Source organism: Canis lupus, chromosome 3, assembly GCF_048164855.1.
Source record: "Canis lupus baileyi chromosome 3, mCanLup2.hap1, whole genome shotgun sequence".
In the NCBI taxonomy this organism is placed as follows: domain Eukaryota; kingdom Metazoa; phylum Chordata; class Mammalia; order Carnivora; family Canidae; genus Canis; species Canis lupus.
In genome coordinates, this window is record NC_132840.1 from 41,444,077 (window position 1) to 41,467,614 (window position 23,538).

Genomic DNA, 23,538 nt, shown 5'->3' on the forward strand with positions numbered 1-23,538 from the left:
TTAACTGACTAATGGCTATAAGCTTAGGAAAGAGTTTACAAAGTGTTGAAAGGAAAGTAACAGGGAAGGTCCAAAGGACCAGAGGCCACAATGATAATCAATAACAGTATAATAAAAATGAAAGGGTGAGAGAATTTGATAGGAAAGATGTTTTATGTATAAAGTCTTATATTCGATGTCTATGGAAAATATGCATCTACAGGTTGAAAATTTTAACTCTGATGTCAGCTGTCTTGAATTTGCACATTCAGTGCAGCAAAGCATTTGGTAAACACACTAACGTGAGTGCTAACAATGCCACTGAGAAGTGAGTAACTTTGAAAGAAATATTTGAATTCAGTACCTGTTATGATATACTACGGCTGTATAGGCTTCCTTTGAAAATTCTGAACAGCTAGATTTACCAAAGATTACCTGTAACAAATAACAGCATGTTGAAACTTTGTTGTAATAAATGCTGGATGTTCATATCTATGTAAGAATTTGTCTGATTTAATAACTACTGGAGAACAATGGGCAAAATCAGCCCAATGAAGAACAATGTGCCTACTGACGCTCATTAATAATTCAATTGCTGAGTTGTAAATTTCTTTTCAACTACAGACCCATCTGACATTCAAACATTCGAAAAGTTTCTACCCATTATATTTCCTTTTTCTTAAAGAAGGTGAAAAATTCATTTTAAAATCTGGATGTAGCATATCATTTGGAATTTATATAAGAAATATGGTCTATAGAATGGTAGGATTTATCTACTATACAAATTGATGGCTTCTCCACTTAAACAGTAATCATTCTGTAAGTCAAATATTAAATGATTTATAAATAATATTTTAAGACCCTATTTTAGGTCAAGCTATGTATCCTTTGCTTCCAGTACTCCCTACAAGCTACTCTATAAAGAAGGAGGAGCGCCATTCTTATGTTCTTTCATATGTGTTAAAAAAAAAAAATCCACCACTTTAAAAAAGAAAAGTATAATACTATTGGCGAAGGGTTAGAGGTAAAAAAATTCAGTCTTGTATATCTACCTCTTGAGTTCTAATAGAAGTATTATGGTTAATTAGGGCAGCTAATTAGATAAATGGCTTATGATTCCTATGTGAGGCAGTTAAGCTCTCAATGTTATCTAGCTGTAAGTTAAACTCTTATATCTGGCCAGCTATCTCTATATATGCAAAAATACACACATGGACATGTCATTGCACTTCCATCAACACAACTGATAAAATAACTCAAATTTTGTATCTTATACAAAGGGATTAGTTGGTACCATCCAAATAAAAAGAATATGTTAACAGATATTTGTGTTTCTTTTTATAACATTTAAGCAGGTCTTTTTATTTTTTGGGTGTGTAAAGGTGTAACAATTATGACTCTCCTATAAGTCTAATTTTATCAATTTGCTAAGAACATGTTACCATGTTTTTATAAAATGTTGTTCCGTTGCCAGAATTTAAAGTTTACGATTTTATCATATCAATGTTATATGACCAAAAAATCATTTCAGGATCCATTTGAATAGTCCTTATTTTTTAAAAGTTAAGCCAAGACAACATATCTGTTTCTATACTTTCAACCAGCCACAGGATAAACATAAAAGCATTATATTTTCATATGACAAATAATACATAAATGAAAGGATTGCAGTACCTTTCTTCCCCTAAGAAGCTATCATTTTTCACAAGGTAACTCATTTATATTTTCATAACATGAATGACATAAAGTAGAAAGTGTTCTTTTGTTGACCATTTGACAGGTATTTTTAACCATTCATCAACACAGACTGAACATCATTTCTGTGCCAAGCACTATGACAAGCATCAAGATATAGACATGACATGGTCCCTGCCCTCAAGGAGCTCACAATCTAGTAGACAAGATGAAGAAATAAACATAAAATCTTAAAGTGAAAACGCCCATAAAAGAAATGAGAAGATGCTATGGTAGCACCAAAAGAGGGAGCACTCTAACTGCTAATGTGGCTGGATGCAGTTGGAATTCTGTAGAGGACGGCATATATGTGCTAAGACAAGGAAGAGTTTGTTAGGCAAACAATAACAACAGACTATCTTACATAGACTACATTTGTCATAAACTCAAATTCATATGGCAATTCACATATAATGAAGCGCCTATTTTCACAATCCAGCATCTTTTCATCAACTGTAGTAGTATATTCATTCCTTCAACAGAAATAAAACACCAATAAAGAACATGAAATGCTAATTTCAAACCTCAAAAATAAATCCTACATTTATCAACAAATATTTATTCAGCATGTAATATATACAAAGATCTGAAACAGCTGCCATAGAATAATACAAAGATGAATAATTTGTGCTTGTTGCTGTCAATATCTATAAATACTGATGAAATGGAAACAATATGAAAAGAGAAAATACACACTTTCCTAGGAAGTAGAAAATCAGAAGAATTTGATTTAATAACTGACGTAGAAGGCTAAAATAAAACTATAAAAAATGCACCTGTTCTTAAGTTCATTTTCATTCCACAAGGGTTCTCAGAGGTTGAACATCTAAAGTGACAGTTGTGCTCCTATTCCATGTTACTAACTTTAGTTAAACCTAAAATCTACTTTCATGAAACTTGCACTGTATTTCACAGAGTGTGCATTAGTGTTGCAAGTCATGGCATTCTCTCTTACCACTGTACATCTATGCCTTTGAATCCCTGTATGTGATACCTATTACCTTGACAAGGCATTTTCTCCTACCAATGTACATCTAAGCCTTTGAGTCCCTTGGTTCTCAATATTGGCTGTAAAATGTAATCTCTTGGGAAGATTTAAAAATACTGATACATGACTAGCTCCACTCCCAGACATTATAATTTAATTGGACCAAGATTCAGTCTGAGTACTGGTATTTTTAAGAGCTCCCTTAAGTAAGTGTAATATGCACTATTACCAGGGTTTCTTAACAAACATGGGAAAAATCATACATATTAGAATCACCTGGGGCACTTTTTAAACCTATACCACAACCTCCTATACTACCCATCACTTTCCACCTCCCTTTATCAGACCTTTCATTCTAAAGGAGAAGAATTGGAATCACAGATGACAAGAATAGAAAAAAATATATATATCAGTGCTTTGTCAGAGTACCCTAATTCTGTGATTCTGTTGTGATCCTCTTTTGAAAGTCACTATTTTAGAATTTTATGTTTTTATCTCATATCCTCTAGGTTACAAGTCTTACTCATCTTTGTATCTCGGAGTGACTAGCACATACCAAGTCCTCAATAATTAAGACTTCAATATGGAAGTATTGAATCACTATATTGCACACTTGAAACTAGTATTACACTGTGTATTAACTAACTGGAATTTAAATAAAAATTTTAAAAAGGACTTCAAGTAAATTTTACTATCAGTACAGGAAGTAATGCAGTTAGAAATTTGATTTATAAGATCATATTAATTTCTAATCTAGAGCTGCCAACCAAGTAACACCACTTAAAAAAAAGTCTATTTGAACCGTATATGAAGAACAGGAAAAGTAAAGAACATTTCTTACCGGCATGGCATTGCTTGGATCCTCTCCATACATGAACTGTACTTTCACTGTTATATTTCTTGCAGAACCTTGACGATTAGCAAAATTGAGACTCTGAGGGTATATGTAGAGAAGATTTCTGTGAAGGCAATAGTATACATGATAGTGAATATATATCTAAAAACATGATGTATCACTGCATGCCACAAAAGAAAAGGATGAAATACTGAATTATTAATATTTGCTAGCCACTACGGTATTTTCACGTGCAATACTTTGATTCTTAGAGCAGTCATATAGATAGCAGTCAAATAGATAGCAATCAAATATACCACCCCAATTTTGCAGATGAATTGAAGCCCAGAAAACTGAAGTGAGGTTCACATACAACTAGGTAAGCTGAAATCAGAATATAGGTCAGTCAAACTTCAAAACACAAGTTCTTTCTTCTACAGGAGGATTCTGGGAAATAAATGAGTATGGACAAAAACATTATTAAGAAGTTAATAGCAGGGGCATCTGGGTCACTCGGTTGGTTAAGTGGCCAACTCATGATTTTGACTCAGGTGACAATTTCAGGGTCATGGGATAGAGCCTGCCTCAGGCTCATTGCTCAGCAGGGAGTCGGTCTCAGATTTTCTCTCTGCCCCCCCCCCCCCCACAGTATGCACGCTCCCTCTCTAAAATAAATAAATCTTTTATCAAAAAATAGTTAATAATGTATTATATTAGTTCCTCCAAGCAGATATAAAGAAAATGACATTTATAGATGAGACTTTTATATAAATTCGATCAAGGATTTAAGAGGTATTATATTCCACATTATTTGTTCAAAAACATGTATGACAATATGCTAGGTGTAACAGTATTCACTACTTGCTATATGAGAAATTAAACATTAGTCTGCATTTATTTTACTTCATACCCAGTTCATGATCTTGCATCTCACACAATTTTAATAGTCCCTGAGCCACCACAGAGAAGATAAATAATTCAAGAAGACAACAAAAGAGAAGGCAAAAAAAAAAAAGGAAAAGAAAAGGAAATAGAATGAAAGTTACTTACTGAAGACTAGTGCTGAGAGCTGAAGAACAAGACTTCAAGTATAATAAAGCCCTGCTAATCAACTCCTGGAGCAATGAAAACAAAGTCAAAATTTTCTGGAACGTGGTCAGGCAATATAGAAATTCTACATGAACACAATCTTTGACCTAAGAAACATGCATCTAGTCTAAGGAGAAAACTACACACATGTACAAATGGATGTGTTTAAAAAAATTCACTGTAACAATTTTTGAAGTAGAGAATATAAATAATTGTGAAGAAATACAATGTTCATCAGCACAGTTCTAGTTAATTAAATTAATATATATTGATAAGAAGAAACACTATGGAGTCCACAAAATAACAATGTGCAGCAATATTTGTTGATGTAGAAAGAGATATTCAGCATGTTGAAGAAAAAAAAGTAGGTTCCACAATAGGATGTATAGTGGCATGTGCTACTTATGAAAAATTGGGAAGAAATAATAGATGAAACTTTCCCTAACCTTGGGAAGAAGGAAACAGACATCCAGGTCGAGGAAGCTGAGAGAGTTCCAAAATAGATGAACCCAAAAGATTCACACCAAGCTACATTATAATTAAAATGTTAAAAGTTAAAAAGAAGTTGAGAATCCTAAAAACAGGAAGAAAAAAACAACTTGTTACACCCAGGAGAACCCATTAAGACTATCAGGAGACGGTTCAGCATAAACTCTGCAGGACAGAAGACAGTGGCAAGATATGTTTAAAGCTCTGACAGAAAAAACTTCCGGCCAAGGAAACTCTATCCAGCAAAGTTATCATTCAGAAGTAAAGTAGAGAGGGAGTCTTCAAGACAAGCAAAAGCTAAAACAGCTTATCATCACTAAACTGGCCTTACAAGGGCTATTAAAGAGAGTTCTTTAAGTTGAAAAGAGTACAAATTTGTAAAAAGAAAACATGAAAGAATAAATCTTACTGGAAAGGTAAATATATACTAAAAGGAGCAGATTAATCACTTACAATGCTAGTATGAAGGTTAAAAGACAAAAGCAGTAAAAGTAACTATAATAATTAAGGAATACAGAAGATAAAAAGATGTAAAATTTAACATCAAAAACATAAAATATGGGAAAGGGGAATAAAAATAAGAACTTTAAAATTGGATCACACCAAGTTGTTGTTGATTTAAAATGCACTGTTCTAGAAAGAAGTTGTTATATGCAAGTCTCAAGATATCCACAAAGCAAAAACCTAGAGTGGATACACAAAAGGTAAAGAAACCTAAGCATACTATTAAGCATACTAAAGCATACTATTAAAGAAAGTCATCAACCCACAAAGTAAAGGAGAGAGAAAATAAAGGAACAGAGATAAACTACAAAACAAATGGAAAATAATTAACAAAAAGTTCCATCCCACACAGCATTCCACATTAGGTAGGGCCTACTTAAAGAAAAAAAAAAAAAAAAAGAATTGAATAATTAAATGTCAAAAACCACTCAGGGATCAAATGAGGTAAGAATTGAAAAATTCAACTGAACTTAGCAATATGAAAGGCACTGATAAGATCAGACTGAAAACACATAAAAGTAGGTTCAAGACCAGGTAGTTGGTTTTTTGTTTTTTGTTTTTTTTAAGATTTTATTTATTTATTCTTGAGAGAGAGAGAGAGAGAGAGAGGGGCAGAGATACAGGCAGAGGGAGAAGCAGGCTCCATGCAGGGAGCCCAACGTGGGACTCCATCCCGGGACTCCAGGATCATGCCCTGGGCTGAGGGCAGATGCTCAACTGCTGAGTAACCCAAAAGTCCCAAGAGCAGGTGGTCGTTAAGAAAATGAAATCACTGAAATTCTGAAAAGTGTAGCTGTAAAGAAGAGAAAGATCATACAATAGTTGGAAACAGAATATGGGGATTTTGTAAGCTTTGTAAGATTGGGTAGGTTTGAGTTTGATTAAACACTCATGAAAAGAATCCAGCTAAGACAGGGACGCCTGGGTAGCTCAGTCGTTGAGCATCTGCCTTTGGCTCAGGGCGTGATCCCAGCATCCTGGGATTAAGTCCCCCATCGGGATCCTCCAAGGGAGCCTACTTCCTCTGCTTGTGACTCTGCTTCTCTCTCTCTCTCTCTCTCATGAATAAATAAATAAAATATTTTTTAAAAAACTGTAAGTAGTATAGATGTACAGAACACACAGAAAAGCAAAACACACTATGCTTTCCCCCATCCCTCAGAAGCTCTCCACCATCTTACAACTGTCTACGTTTTGTGGACATGGACATGATCGGACTCTCCACATCTTTCAAGTCTCAGAAAACCTAATCTTTACCTCCCCCCTTTACATGCCTCCCTTGGTTATTCCATTCACATCTCTTAAACAATCTGCTTAAAATAAAACAATCTGGTCACAGCTGCTGAAATAGATCTCTCCCCTCACCTGTTCTGAAGCAAAGAAGACCTTGATAACTTCCTGTCGAAAGAATGCTGGCTTTGGAGAACCGTGCCCCCGCCACCACCCCCCAGTGCCACAGGCACTGTCGGTGCATATATACCCCCGGCTTCAGACTACTATGGTGCCGAGAGCCTACCATGAGGACAGACACCAGCCCTGGACCCTACCAGCATCACTGCAGAGCTGGAATGAGCCCTGGAGTCCCCCAAGTGCCCCCCTATTGCCTGCAACCCCACAGCCATGCCCGGCAGTCCTCCTCCCAACCCCCAACCACAGCCAGGCCCTCTCCTGGGTGAATCAAAACCCTCTTCACCACACTGAGACCTTGAACTGGCCTGATCTCTGCCCTGGAGTAAAAGCCCCTCTAAGCATCAAAAAAATAAAAAAATAAAATAATCCTAAATTGTCTTGTTCATTTATATATTATTTTTTGTTTATATATCTCCTTTTTTTAAAAAAGATTATTTATTTATTCATGAGAGACAGAGAGAGAGAGAGAGAGAGAGAGGCAGAAATACAGGCAGAGGGAGAAGCAGGCTCCACGCAGGGAGCCCGACATGGAACTTGATCCCGGGTCTCCAGGATCACAGGCTGAAGGCAGCACTAAACTGCTGAGCCACCTGGGCTGCCCTGTATCTCCTTTTATAAATGTGCGTGTGTATCTCCTTAGTAGAGCCCAAACTCCAGGAGGGCAAAGACTTTATCTAGTTAACTGCTATATTCCCAATGCTTAAAACAGTGCTTCATATTGAATGAATGAATAATACAGAATAAACATAAATATTTAGTTACCTAATACTTATGGGAGTTTGGATTCCAGGTTAAATGAAATTAACTAAACATTATCTATAAATGATATCTATACCTATACCTGATATAAATGTTATCTATACCTGATTTCCAATATAACCCAGTTTTAAATTCAACTTGTTTTTTAATAAAGATTTCATTTATTTATTTGAGAAAGAAAGAGAGAGAGTCCACACAAGGCAGAGGAAGGAGAAGGAACAGATGGAGAGGGAGAAGCAGGCTCCCCAATGAACAGGGAGCCCAATGCAGGACTTGATCCCAGGACCCAGGGATCATAACCTGAGATGAAGGTAGACACTTAACCAACTGAGCCACCCAGGAGCTTCTCAACTTGTTTCTGAAGGTAAAAGGCATACAACTGAATCCATATTCTTTTTCATTTGACTACCAACTCCACTATTAATTCCCACATAAACTTAATAAGTCTTTATCATGCATTTATAATACTTCAGAAGAACTGCAAATCAGCAGTGAGAAAGTAGATTAATGAAGTGTTGACCTAGCCATTCAGGGAAAAAATGTGAATTCATATTTTGCTCCCTCCTCAAAATAAATTCCAGAATAATCAAAGGTTTAAATAATAAAAAGAAAGCCATAAAAGTACTAGATACACTTTAAAGACCATATTTTATAGGTGAGAAAGGCATTTCTGATCATGAGCCACAAAAATTATAAAAGACAGATTTTAAAGTCTCTGCAGAGCAGGTAATAGCTAAACATAGATGGAAGACAAATGACAAACTGTAAAAATACTATTTGTTACTTATAAGATGAAGAGTTAATATCCATAATATGTAAATAATTCCCACAATTAGTCAGAAAGAGACAAACAAAAAAGGGGAGAGGAATCTGGAGGGAAGGGACTTACATAACACTCAGGTAATTCATGAAGAGAACAAAACAGATGGCCAGGAAAGATATTAGATGCATTTGCCTATTAGATTTATTGATATTTAGGGAGCACCTGGATGGGGCAGTGAGTTAAGCATTGGACTCTTGATTTTGGCTCAGGTCATGATATCAGGGTCAGAGGGTCAAGCTCTGCCTAAGGCTCTGTGCTCAGCAAGAGTCTACTTGAGATTCTCTCCCTTTCCTCTGCCCCTCCTTGGTGTGCATGCATGCATGCACATTCTCTCTCTCTACAACAAATAAATCATTTTGAAAAAGAATTTATTAATACTTTTGGTTTTCTCATTCAAGGCACTGGTAAAAATTCATGGGAAAAGAAAAACTCTCATTACTCTTGGCAGGGATGTAAACTGGCACAATACTTTTTTTTTTTTTTTAATTTTTAATGGCACAATACTTTCGAAGGATAACTGACATGAGGAATCACGTGTAGCTACTCACGCAAGGAATCTAGTATGATAGACCACAAAATGTTAATAGTGAAAAGTCAGGATGACTCTTGTTTTTTTTTAAGATTTTATTTATTAATGTATTTATTAAGTGATAAAGACAGCATGAGCATGAGCAGAGGGGAGGGGCAGAAGGAGAGAGAGAATATCAGGGGACTCCCCAGTGAGCATAGAGTCCCAAATGGGGCCACCTGTGGGGCCCCATCCCACAACCCTGAGATCATGATCCCAGCTGAAATCAACAGCTGGTAGCTTACCCAACTGAGCCACCCAAGTGCCCCTAGGATTTTTACATTTTACAAGTTTCAGAAATATCTGGGTTTCCACAATAAGTACCTTCAGCATAAAAATTTAACATTTAACATTTATTAATAGTGAACATGGGGGGGAAAGTAAGATGCATGAAATAATTAATTACTTCAAAGATCATTCATTTTCTGGATCTGCAGTATCCAATAAAATAGTCTAATCAGACTACTAAGTACTTGATGTGTACTCACTCTGAGATATGCTGGAAGTATAGAAACATACTCTATTTGGAAGATTAAGTATGAAAAAATATATAAAATATCTAATTAATGTTTTATATTGATCACATGTTGAAATAATTTTTGATATACTGGATTAAATAAAATGTACTAATAAAATGAACTTCATTTGTTACAATTCTTACTTTTTGTTACATATATAACTCACACTATATTTCCATTGGACAGTTTCTGTTCTGGACAAAGAGAGGAAAGGGAAGCCAATATATGAATCTGGCATTATTCTTCACTTTAGTTAATATAAATATTTCTATTTATAAATGTGTCCTTCTCATGAAGTTACTTTCAGAATCTTTCTACCAAATATTAAAGACAAATGATCATATTGTTATTTTCTTTAAATATTTTATTTATTTATTCATGAGAGAGACAGAGGGAGAGAGAAGCAGAGACACAGGCAGAGGGAAAAGCAGGCTCTATGCAGGGAGCCCAATGTGGGACTTGATCCCAGGACTCCGGGAACAGGCCCTGATCCAAAGGCAGATGCTCAACTGCTGAGCCACCCAGGTGGCCCTAATGATCACATTTTTAAAAGGAAGAAATTAAAAAGAATCCTACATTCAAAAGGTCCCAATGTCTTGTGCTTTATTTGAAAGTTACATCTCTGGAAGATTGCACAACCTGAGGGAAGGCAAAGGACTTTGCTTTGCTTGAAACTTAAACAAGACTTCTAAATGTCCTAAAATTCTATGTAGCTAAAATATTTTGGATATTAGTTCTTAGAAACTAAGAACTAATCCCTAGATTAGGGCCCAATTTTTAGTTTCTTATTTTCTTTGGCACAAAAATTTTTAACTTTCATAACATTACTGGTTATATTTGATTAGGGTTCTATTTAAATAGGCACAAGTTCAAGCAAAGATTAGATTCCACCTCTGACGATGTATAGTCAAACAGGAGGCATTAAAAGGCAGATATAAAATCACTTACACCCTTACTGTATTCATTACATGCCATGTTGGTATTCTACAGCTCATGATCAGGCAATTTATTTATTTTAAGTATATGCAGTAACATGTCAAACTAATCTAAGAAAAAAAGTTATCCAGTTATTTCTACCTAGAGACAATATAATAAAAACCAAGAATATGTAACACTATTGCCTTTAATCTATCTGTTAGTGTCACACATAAGAAATCATATCAATTGTACAGAAAGTGTTAATATTTTAATACAGTAACCAAAATGGAAAGAAATTACTTAATAAGCCTGTCTTTGGTATTAGTGTTCAGTTACTTTTAGGCACTCGAAGGGGCAAATTCAAAACACTTTTCAAATTCCTTTCTCAAAAAGAACCTCCTATATCAAAACAGGTTAAACATTTACTAGATGCAAATTTTCTAGGTATAAAATTTGCATGTTATTATTTATCATTCTCTTTTTCATTCAATATATTTATATTGTTTCTCAAACATATATGGCATTTTACTATATAAAGGACTATAAAGGATACAAATTAAAAATAGATACAGGTATTGCCCATAAACAGCTTATAGTGCAACAGAGAGAAGTTGGCCCATTTCAGTCTCCCCTCAACTAGAGGGTGGATGAAACATCAGGGTCAATAGTTTGAAGCCAGAAAAGTAGACAGTTTAGTTAAGAAAAGTTTCGAAATATGCCCTTCATGACCAATGACCACAACACTTTTCCTTTTAAAAATAAGGGAGAAAATTCAAATTTCTTCACTAGTTCTATATACTTTTTAACTTCTATAACATTTAACAGTTTTGAGGGTAAGATGAAAATGAAGAATAAGAATTTTTGTTGTTTTTCTTCTTTATTAGTGGAAGTATCTATATATTTTTATTTATTTGGATTCTTTATTTCTCTTACAAACAGAAATATTTATATGGTTCTGTATATAGGCACTTAAAATAGGCTAAACAAAAGATATAATTCCTTATACCTACCAAGGTCCAAGACACCAAAATGCAGAAAACCTGGATTTCATCAAAATTACACAACTTATATCATCTAAAATGAGATACAATATTTACCAATAAAATATTATAGTATGGGCATAAATGCATTGATTATTTCTAATTAACAAAAAGTAACTAAGAAATTATGATTATTTACTTTACACCAGTGTTCTGTGCTTTAAAAAATTTAATTCTTATCTTCATACAATCCTATAAAGTAGGTATTACCTTCACTTGACAGATGAGAAAACAGAGGTATGGAAAAACTAATTTGACCAAGAGTTACAGAGCTGAAGAATGGGACAGCCAGGATTCTAAGTCAGCCTACCTCTCTCCAGAATCCTACTCCTAACCACTATGGTATACTACCAACTGTAGCTATTAAATCCAAAAGCCCTTACCCTAAATCATCAAAGGAAAGGGTCTCTATTTTACGCCATGAGAAGGCATTTCTAAGAGCAAAAATTTGGAAATGGTTCATTTTATAAAGTTTTGTTTGACAGCTTACAATTTAAACTAAAATTCATTATGCTAAAGCTTTTCTCTTTGCAAAAAAAAAATATGAACTCTATTTAAATTTTTTTCAGATAGGCCTGATTACACACACACAAATGTTCAAAGGTCATTTATATGTGATATAATAACTAATTTTGAGTACTTCCTATTTGCCAGACACTGTTCTAAGTGCTCTACACATATCATTTCTTATAATTCCCATAATCCTATTAAGTATGTACTATAACTACCTCAACTTACAGATGAGAAGACTGAAAGTATGTGAAGGTAAGTAACTTCTCCAAAGCCAGACAGCTAGATGTGGTTCTTGGACAGAGTATGGGCTGTTATACAGATAACATTGATTCTGATTCCAAAGCCCACACTCTTAACAATTTTACTACATTAATTAATCAAGATAAGGCATTTTTAAAGGATTTTTCCTCAAAATGTTCTCAATGAGCACTCAAGGAGGATAATCAGGGACAGCTGAGTGGCTCATTCAGTTAAGCCTCAGACTCTTGTTTTCCACTTGGGTCATGATCTCAGGGTTGTGAGATCCAGGCTTGTGTGGGGCTCTGCACTGGGTGTGGAGCCTGCTTAAGATTTGATCTCCTTCTCCCTCTGCCCCTGCTATTCCATTGCACACGTGCATGCATACGCTCTCACTTAAAAAAAAAAAAGGATAATCAGCTATAATATAACTGAAGTATTTAGTATTTTTCCTTTTAACACTAAGTTAGAAGCACAGTAGAACATTTACATTTGAACATACTAGTAATTTGTTGGGTTTTGTTAAATGTGTATTACCAAACTGACAAAATTCAAAGAAACTTATAACAGGCAAATTGTTTCAGCCATTGGAAGTATATAATTCTGACATAATCTTAGAAGATCACCTAATCTATTGGTCTTTCAGTGGGTACATGGGAAAGAGGTTAGAACATAGACACAGACTCTATATTAACAGAGAAAGGGAGTGAAATGTCTTTAATGTATGAGATTTGTGATAATATACAAATATGGTTAGGAAAGATCATCTGAAGCAAAAAGACATACTAATAAATAATAAGGAATATATAACCATATGTTAGCTTATATAGAGTATCATGGGAATGCAGAATTGAGGGCCATTAATACCACTTGAAGAAGTGGTGGAAGGCTTCACAGAGAAACCATTTCTGGGAATAGGTTGCTCTTTCCAAATAACTAAAATACAATTTGGGAAAGCACTTAGTTCATTAATTTTCCTTAACCTTAATGTGAATTTGCCAATCAAAAGAGTTAAATTGTATATCTCTTTTTAAAATCATGAGAAATTAAAATAAGCTATTAAAAACAAGTAGTTCTCACAACTCTAAAACTGAAGTTTATAACATTGCAAAATACAGCAACAATTAGATATGACCCAGTAAGTTAATTGCTCATTTCTTTGATTTCATTTAGCATTGATCTAACTCAATGTAGAAGGTTACATTGGTACAAGTTTACACAGTTTAATAATTAACTATATTCACCTGCCAACCTTACTGTTCATGTGGCAAATAGTGGTATATATAGAGTTTAGAAGTCTGGCTCTGCTTACAGGAGAAAATTAGTTGAGTAATTAGGATAAAAATGTACACAATTAAGCTCTTTCTTTTTATCATTCCTTTAGTTATTTCTTCCAAAATTGACCGAGACTATTCATCATATGATTCTGTATCTCCAGAGCCAAAGTCAAGATTTGCTATGTTAGATGATGTAAAAATTTTAGCCAATGGTCTCCTTCAGTTAGGACATGGTCTCAAAGACTTTGTCCATAAGACTAAGGGACAAATTAATGACATATTTCAAAAACTCAACATATTTGATCAGTCTTTTTATGACTTATCACTGCAAACCAATGAAATCAAAGAAGAAGAGAAGGAACTTAGAAGAACTACATCCAAATTGCAAGTCAAGAATGAAGAAGTGAAGAATATGTCACTTGAACTCAACTCAAAAGTTGAAAGCCTTCTAGAAGAAAAAATTCTACTTCAACAAAAAGTGAGATATTTGGAGAAGCAATTAACCAGTTTAATTAAAAATCAACCTGAAATTCAGGAACACCCAGAAGTAACTTCACTTAAAGTAAGTAGAAATCAAAGAGGGTTCATGGTTCTGTTTTCAATGTGGATCTTTTTTTAAAAATATTTTAAGACATGCTACTTTATTAAATCTTTGAAATACTATACTTTTCTCAGGGGAAAAAAAAAGCCTCTAGGAAAGAAAATTTCCCATTCTAATTTCCAATTGTTTTTTTTTTTGTTTTTTGTTTTTTTATTTATGATGGTCACAGAGAGAGAAAGAGAAAGAGGCAGAGACATAGGCAAAGGGAGAAGCAGGCTCCATGCACCGGGAGCCCAACGTGGGATTCGATCCCGGGTCTCCAGGATCGAGCCCTGGGCCAAAGGCAGGCGCCAAACCGCTGCGCCACCCAGGGATCCCTCAAATTGGTTTTTACGATTCCCTAACATTATATTTAAAAACAGCTTCACATTTGAGATGAAAATTACAAATCAATTAGTAAAATTTAGAACACTAAATTCTTACAGTATTGCAAATCACTGGAGGCAAGTAAAAAGTTAAAGGAATATAATTTGAAACCCTCCTCCCATGTTTAAAATGGATAAATGTTAAAAAAGAAAAATTAAAACTAAATGGATAAAAGTTTTAAAAAATAAAATTAAATGGATAAAAGTCTTAAAATTAAAATTAAAATAATTAAAATTAAATGGGAAAAGTAATATGTAAATGGTAAAGATTAATTCTTATTAAAATACTGTTGTTTTTTCCATTTAACTGAAGTACTTTGAAATTCAAGAAATCAGATTTTAGAGATGGTACATTTTAAAACATAAGGACAAAAGGATTTGAAAGGAGCATAAGTGAAAAAGGTTGCCAATATTTAGTTATCCAATCCACTATTAGTTTTAAAAGCTTAGATTGTAATAGTGTTATAAAAAATAAAAAAGTCTAATTTAACAAAAAAAAGAAAAAAGAAAAACAAAAGACAGAAACCTCTAACCACCCTACCATCTATGTACAGACTTTTGTAGAACAGCAAGATAATAGCATCAAAGACCTTCTCCAGACTGTGGAGGAACAATATAGACAATTAAACCAACAGCATAGTCAAATAAAAGAAATAGAAAACCAGGTAAGTCAATATTTAATATGTCTAATCTTTTCAATAAAATCTAATAGGTTTATGAAAATATTAGACCCTAAACTTGTTTTTAAAACTTATAGTTGGATAATGAGTAAACAGATCACATTGGCATGATTGTTATGACTGCAAACCCTGAAGCTAAAAAATACCTGGGTTTGAATCTGGGCTCTAAAACTTTTCTGTGACCTTAAATAAATTACTTAATCCCTCTGTCTCTCAGTTTCCTCACTTATTCTATGAAGAAAACAACAGAACCAAAATAATTTATTTTATTTTATTTTCCAAAATAATTTTTGTGAGAAAAAAAATTAACAGCATGTAAAGTGTATCTTCAATATGATTCTACCAAAAGTCAAAGTTAGGGGCACCTGGATGGCTCAGTCAGTTAAGCTCAGGTTGTGATCTAAGGGTCTTGGGATTGAGCCCCATATTGGGCTCCTTGCTCAGTGGAGAGTCTGTTTCTCCCATGGCCCCTACTGCTGCTCATGTTCCCCCCCACCTCTAATAAATAAATAAAATCTTAAAAAAAAAAAAAACTTTAAAAAGTCAAAATTAGATCAAGTCTCTCTTTGTTCAAAACCATACAATGGTTTCCCATCTCACTTGCAGTGTCCATAAGACCCCAGATGACTCTTACCTCTCTGACTTCATCTCTACAACTCTAGTCATACTGGGGTAACTCTTCCAAGTTACTCAAATATATCAAACATGCTGTTGTCTCAGGACCTTTCCCCTGTTCCCTCTATCTTCCAGGATAATAATGCTCTTCTCCCTGGTATCTGCATGGCCCACTCTCATTTCCTTTAGATCTCTGTCAAATGTAAAATTCTCAGTGAAGCCTTACTAAGTCACTTAATCAAAAATTACAATCCCCAAACCTGTTACGTCCTTTTTTTTTTTTTTTTTAATTTTTATTTATTTATGATAGTCTCACAGAGAGAGAGGCAGAGACACAGGTAGAGGGAGAAGCAGGCTCCATGCACCGGGAGCCCGACGTGGGATTCGATCCCGGGTCTCCAGGATCGTGCCCTGGGCCAAAGGCAGGCGCCAAACCGCTGCGCCACCCAGGGATCCCTGTTACGTCCTTTATTACTCTTTTTCCCTTTACACTTATCTTTTTTTCACATAATATAAAATTTTAGTTATTTATTTTGTCTGTCCCTTCACTAGAACCGGGATTTTCTTCATTTTCATTGCTATTGGTCCAGAATATAAAATACTGTCTGCACACAGTAGGAATTCAATAAATATAAATTGAATTAATAAGGTTAATATCACATTCAACACAAAGAAGTCAATAAAAGCTTGCTATTATTAGTAGTATTAGAAACTGTGTGCCTGGTAATTAATGTCCAATACCCAATAGTAGAATTAATCTACAATGTAAACAGCTGGCTAGATGAGGGAGATACCTATTTAGAAAAAACTATATGTGAGAACCTAAAAATTTCAGAAATATTAAATTATTAATACTATGAAACAGCACTCCAGACCGTTCCAAAAACAATACAAATTTGGAGAAAGTTATTTAAAAAAATAGTTGCCAAGAATAATAAAACAATTTCCACTTAATAAACATATTATTATATGTTTAAGAAATTTTATGACTCATAATTTCAAGTTATTTTTGCTGTGAATCATAGTTTAGTAGGTTATTTTATTATTTTTGCTAATTATCCAAAAGGATTTTTTGCCAATTAATTTTTATTTCCATAATTCCCTCATTACATTATTTTTCTAAATTCATTTTTCTTACATCTTCTATTATGGTTAAATGAGCCTACTTACAAAAGCAAAATGTCACTACTATCAAATGATACACATCTTGTCTAATAATAAAATGTATGAAGTATTCAAAACAATGAATATCTGAGTTTGAAGAAGCCTTAGAGCATCTAATCCAATTTCCTCAAATTTCAAATAAGATTCCAAAACTCTGTAAGTTAAGTGCCTTTCATATTACATAGTTACTTAGGAGAAAAGGCTAATATCCAGTAAATGAACTCTGCAATAGATCCTTATGAATAAGGTCACAGGAAATGCCAACATTAAAAAACACTAGTAAGATATTATATAATCTGTTTTTCTCAGTCTGTTAATACAAAAGCTATCAGTCAATAAATTGCAAACCCAGCACACTTTCCATAAAAATAAACCATTATTGCAAAAACTAGCAATGAAATATTGAATGTATTGAAAGTAAGCAAATAAGCCTGCCAATTTAATACTTCTACAGGTAACATTTACATTCCAAAAACCTATTAAGAAAGCAGCTTTGTTCAAAGTATATGCTAGGTCTTTAAGGCAGGTCTGAGAATTAATCAATAAGGCCTACAACTGAGATTTAATTAAGCTTAAAATCTGCCTATAACAGCACAGAATACATATTCTATTCATATATCTAAACAGAACGTATTTAAAAATGCTAAGCAAAGTCTTTACCTTTGGTCTGGCTGGCTTTTTGACCAATTTCTGGTTTGTGCTTTGCTCTCTTTCTTTCTATAGTTTTTCCAAACTCATTAGTGTGCCTGATTATGAACTTAAAGACACATATAAGTTATACTTTTGATATCCTCCCTCAGATTCCCCTAATTGTAATTCTGCACCATTTTTAAAAGAAAACTTATATTCTTTCATCAGCTAAGAAATGTTATTCAAGAATCCACAGAAAATTCTCTTTCTTCTAAACCAAGAGCACCAAGAACTACCCCCTTTCTTCACTTGAATGAAACAAAAAATGTAGAACATAATGGTAAGTTAATTTGTTGTGTTTCGTTCTTGAAGGTATATTATCAAATTTTTCTACTATCTTAGACATTCCCGTTAAAAATTGCTATTCTTAGAGCCTGTTCTTAAACTAAGAGAGAGTAAAGAGACAAATCCACCAATACAACATGTCAACCTAAATTGGATCCTGGCAGGTTTTTTTATTTTTTATTTTTTCAGCCATATAAAACACATTCTTAAGACAATCAGGAAAATACAGATGTAGACTTGATTTTAGAGATGGTATTATTTTAAAATTTTTATATGTAATAATGGTTTTATACTCATGTATGAAAATAATATATTTATGAGATACAAGCTGAAATATTTAAGGAATTAAGGGTCATGATGTTTACAAATTACTTTCAAATAGCACAGAATATATTTGTGTACCTGTATATTTATGAAGCAAAATTGGCAAAAGATTAACAAGTGCTGAATACAGATGGAAAGACTATGAAGTTCTCTCCAATGTTTCTACTTTCCTGCTGAAAATTTTCATAAAAAAAAGAAACACAAAAATGAAAGAACAAAATCTCCATTCCCAACTGAACTTTAATAAAATGATGCTTTCAGAACACATTTACTTTGATGTAATTCATACACACACACAAAAGGTCTCTGTAAGTTTCCTTCGTGTATGTTCACTATATCCACATATATCTGTTGAAGTGCTATACACCAAGCACTATAATAATGTCTCATATGCGGTATTACATTTCCTATATCTCACAAAAATATGTCTAAAATTCTCATTTTGTCACTTTTCCTAAAAAGAAATCAGTTTAGTCATAACCATTTTAATACTGTTTGCATAATATACAATCTAATGTATCTGCTTCAGCATAAAGTACTTTCTTGGTAATACATTACTGAAAAAGGCTAAAGGCTACATTCAACACAATTCCATAAAATGTCAAGTAAAAGCTCAAGCTCTAAAGATACCATTCTTATTACTGTATCTCATGTAATAACACTTTCTTGATTCTAGACATTCCTGCTAATTGTACCACCATATATAACAGAGGCGAACATACAAGTGGCATCTATTCCATTAGACCCAGCAACTCTCAAGTTTTTAATGTCTACTGTGATGTTAAATCAGGTAAAACCAGCCTGAAGAGCTCAGGTTATTCACTGCCTATTAGTAAGACTAAATCCTATTATCTTTGTTCTGAATACATATAAAATGAAATATAAGTAACATAAGTAGTTATAAGTGGCTTATAGTACTTCTATTTATTTTTGTATTTACCAATGCATGTATTCAATATTCTCCATCTTTTTCCAGAATATAAACTGAAATTACTATTATTAATAAGTTTATTAAGATAGATTCATTAGTTGCCCTTTAATTAATTTCTTGAGACCATAATAAATAATAAAATGGTATTACCATAACAATATTAATAGCTATATTACATAGCCACCAGTTAAAATCAAAACAAGAAAACAATATTTTGGGCCACCTAAGAGGCTCAGTCGGTTAAAAGTCTGCCTTTGGATCAGGTCATGATCCCAGAGTCCTGGGATAGAGCCCCACATTAAGCCCCATGTTGGGCTCCTTGCTCAGTGGAGAGTCTCTTTCTCCCTCTGCTTGGGTGCACATGCTCTCTCTCTCAAATAAATAAAATTAAAAAACAAAAAAGAAAACCATATTTTGTCACACCAATCTACTTAAAATACACAATTTTGTTCATGATATACAGGTAGCTCATGGACATTAATTCAACACCGAATAGATGGATCACAAAACTTCAATGAAACTTGGGAAAACTACAGATATGGTTTTGGGAGGCTTGACGGTAAGGTGACTTCATTCATTCATTCATTCATTCATTCATTCACTTGTGAACTTAAAAGTATTTACTAGGAATCTATTTCGAATTGGGCATTAGGAATGCAACAATGAATGAATAATAGTCCCGGCCTTCATAGGACTTACTGACAAATAATTACATATCTGTTAGTAATTTACACTTATTACAAGCCATCTATTTGAATTATACTTATCACAATTTCATGTCATGTCATGTCCATTCTTAAGCATGTGTATCACAATTTAATTTAATGGCTTCTAATTATAATTATAATCATTAAAGACAATTATGACTAAAAGCTCTGCTAAGTGGTAAGTACTATGAATGAACTATAAAGAAAACCATCCTTAACACCACTTTCTTTTATAACATTTTAGATACTAATTACTTGGAAGGTAGAAGGAACAAAGAAACTGAGATGTACAGTATTAATAAATGTTTAAATCTTAATTGTTTAAGTATTATAAGTGTACACTGTAGAAAATGTGATTTAAAATTAACAACCCACAGATTTTTATTTTCTTTTCAGGAGAATTTTGGTTGGGTCTAGAGAAGATATATTCCATAGTAAAGCAATCTAATTACATTTTGCGAATTGAACTAGAAGACTGGAATGACAACAAGCATTATATTGAATATTTCTTTCACTTGGGAAATCATGAGACCAACTATACATTACACCTTGTTGAAATTACTGGCAATATTCTCAATGCACTCCCAGAACACAAAGATTTGGTGTTTTCTACTTGGGATCACAAGGCAAAAGGACATGTCAACTGTCCAGAAAGTTATTCAGGTATCCTTTTCCTAACATCAGTACTTCATTTTCATATCTACAAAATACCTTCCCAAACTATTAGCTAAGCTATACAGTATCAACTCTTTAAAAACTGAATCCCAAATAAGCATTTTCTCTGTAGGTAAAAATCTCTTAATATAACTATTAATTTCATTCTAGTTCAACTAGGTATTTTACCTATAACTTTCTCAGATATTTTATTTTGGGTGATATACAGAGGACTTATACAGATTATTCAAAAATGGGATACATGCAAATGCATACAATACTGTCATATTTGTAAGAAGTGAAGATGTACTCATTGGGAAATATAATAACAGTAACTACATGAGTCTGTATTCATTAAATTCCATATCTATCTTCTTTAGGAGGCTGGTGGTGGCACAATGTTTGTGGGGAAAACAACCTAAATGGTAAATATAACAAGCAAAGAGCCAAAACTAAGCCAGAGAGAAGAAGAGGATTATACTGGAAGTCTCAAAATGGAAGGTTATACTCTATCAAATCAACGAAAATGTTGATCCATCCAATAGATTCAGAAAGCTCTGAATGAGCTGAAACAAATTAAAAAACCAACAAATTAAACTCATTTGAAGTTACTGTGGTTTAATATTCTGGTATTAAATTCCTAATAGAAGATTTTAGAAATAGATTCTTTATTTTAAAGTCACTATCAATTTAAAAAGTAAGCATATTGAAAAATTACCTCAAAGAACACCAGTTATCTTTCCCAAGCAAAATTCTTCTGATATCATTTACTCAAATATTTTGTCATGTGAGAATCAATTTTATGAAGTCACGATCTAAACTTTACCCAATGGGTGAATTTTTAAGTCTATTTTTTTTTTAATAAAAAACTTCTAAGGATGTTTAAAGAGTCATCATGTAGGCTAATTTTACAACTTCCTCAGTTTAAAAAATTAATTTTCTTGCTAAAATTCTGAATTTAAATAAACATAAAAGACTGTTAATTGTATAGTTTTTAAATGCTGTAATATTATTAATTTCAAAATTAAAATTCAGTCATTTCAGAGTACATATGAAAATCTGTAATACTAATTTTAAAATTGATGCTTCATTTTGCTACCAAATAACCTGAAATAAATATCTGGTATGCTTCATTTATGAAGTCAAATGAAGCAGGATAAAACACTGCACTGAAATAGGTTAACTGTCTTAAATGCAGTAGATCATGATTACTAGGTCATATTGACTTTATATCAAGAATCACTGTATCAACATATTTGTTAACTTATCTATATACTGTATACATTTTATATATTTTAACACTAAATACTGTGAAAACGATTTTAAAGGGATCTTGTCAGAATATAATAAGAATGAATGTATTTGTGGGTCAACTTAAAATTTAATAATTTATTCCCCCGGACATGGTAGAGTCTAATACTTATGTGTAGGTTATCAAAAGGAAAAATCCTAACAAGTTACTTAATGTTTAAATAGCCTGACAGATGTGTATGTACATTTTCAAATTCAATAAAGATTTCAGTCCCTAAAACTACAGAAATTTAAGTTCTTATAGTTTTTTAGTGACATGTAATAGAATTATGATTATGTTATTTCTAAGTTAAATAATTTAAATTCTAATCCTCAAGGATTACTAGATGCAAATCTTTTGACCATAGTATCATTTGTCCGTATTTATTTTTGGAAAATAAGTTTGGGATGCCTGGGTGGCTCAGTGGTTGAAGATTTCCCTTCAGCTCAAGTAGTGATTCCAGGGACCTGGGATTGAGTCCTATATCATGCTCCTTGCAGGGAGCCTGCTTCTCCCTCTGCCTGTGTCTCTGCCTCTCTCTCTGTCTCTCTCATGAAAATAAATAAAATATTTTAAAAAATAAATATGAATAAATAAATAAAATTTAAATGAATAAATAAAATTTAAAAGGGGGGGGGATCCCTGGATGGCTCAGTGGTTTAGCGCCTGCCTTGGCCCAGGGTGTGATCCTGGGGTCCCGGGATCCAGTCCCGCATCAGGCTCCCTGCATGGAGCCTGCTTCTCCCTCTGCCTGTGTCTCTCATGAATAAATAAATAAAATTAAATAAATAAATAAACAAACAACCAGGTAAAAATAAAATGTTGAATTAAATTTAGATTTTAAAGAATATAGCGCCCAAGTTATATAGTGATTCACCCTACTCAAAAAATATTCAGCATTATGTATTTTAAATTACTCAATGTCATATTTTTTACGTATATGACATGTAAATATGTACGATATATATATATGTATCCTATATAAATATTTTGTTCCAATAAAGTACAAAAGAATAAGTTTTAGCTTTTAAGATCACAGCCAAACTGTCAAAATTGACCTTTTTTTTTTCAAAATTGACTTTTTATTTTTTTTTTTTTCAAAATTGACTTTTTAAAACCAGAATGCCAAAATGACTTTTTTCCCAAAAAACCTGGAAGCTCTCGAATACAAAATATGCTTTATTTAATACTAATTGCTTCTTCCATTTGTTCTCTAATTTTTTAGAATTCTTACACAATATGCTTCACTTTGTTCCTTTTAGGAATACTTAGTTTTTTCTGTATAAATTATGCTCAGAGTGAGAGATAATTCTGGTATAGAAAGCATTTTTTTATGATTCACAAATTGTGTCCTTCTGTCCTCACTACTTTGCCAAGTATTCTATTTACACCACCAACTCACAATTGTCTAATCTAATGGCCTTTCCTCAGTCCACATATTCTTGGATCTCTCTACTAACTTGTTACTAAATAATATTCTTTCAAATTTGACTTTCATTTTGCTCCCACAGTATTACCATACTCTCCAAGAATTATCCCTAACCTGAATC

General features: G+C 33.2%; 2 protein-coding genes across 10 annotated transcripts in view; one reads left to right on the forward strand and one right to left on the reverse strand.

Moving 5' to 3' along the window:
* The window catches only part of DOCK7 (dedicator of cytokinesis 7), a 219,588-nt gene that overhangs the window by 106,670 nt on the left and 89,380 nt on the right, over positions 1-23,538 (reverse strand). For all 9 annotated transcript variants that reach the window (XM_072820523.1, XM_072820525.1, XM_072820522.1 and 6 more), the window contains 2 exons: positions 3,543-3,660; positions 344-414 (listed from right to left, as the gene is read on the reverse strand). In XM_072820523.1, the coding sequence (XP_072676624.1) occupies positions 344-414; positions 3,543-3,660 (189 nt within the window). The remainder of the gene's footprint in view (positions 1-343; positions 415-3,542; positions 3,661-23,538) is intronic.
* ANGPTL3 (angiopoietin like 3) lies at positions 13,687-21,298 on the forward strand. Its single transcript, XM_072820521.1, has 7 exons — positions 13,687-14,243; positions 15,202-15,312; positions 17,965-18,076; positions 19,082-19,195; positions 19,800-19,895; positions 20,440-20,706; positions 21,078-21,298. Exons 1-7 carry the CDS (start codon positions 13,749-13,751, stop codon positions 21,260-21,262), a joined length of 1,380 nt encoding a protein of 459 aa, XP_072676622.1. The 5' UTR covers positions 13,687-13,748; the 3' UTR covers positions 21,263-21,298.

Excerpts from the sequence above, each read along its gene's own strand:
- ANGPTL3 (XM_072820521.1), top strand. The coding sequence starts at position 13,749 with ATGTACACAATTAAGCTCTTTCTTTTTATCATTCCTTTAGTTATTTCT. Across the intron at positions 15,313-17,964 it reads TAAAAGAAATAGAAAACCAG|CTAAGAAATGTTATTCAAGA; the intron begins GTAAGTCAATAT and ends TTCTTTCATCAG. Across the intron at positions 20,707-21,077 it reads CTGTCCAGAAAGTTATTCAG|GAGGCTGGTGGTGGCACAAT; the intron begins GTATCCTTTTCC and ends TATCTTCTTTAG.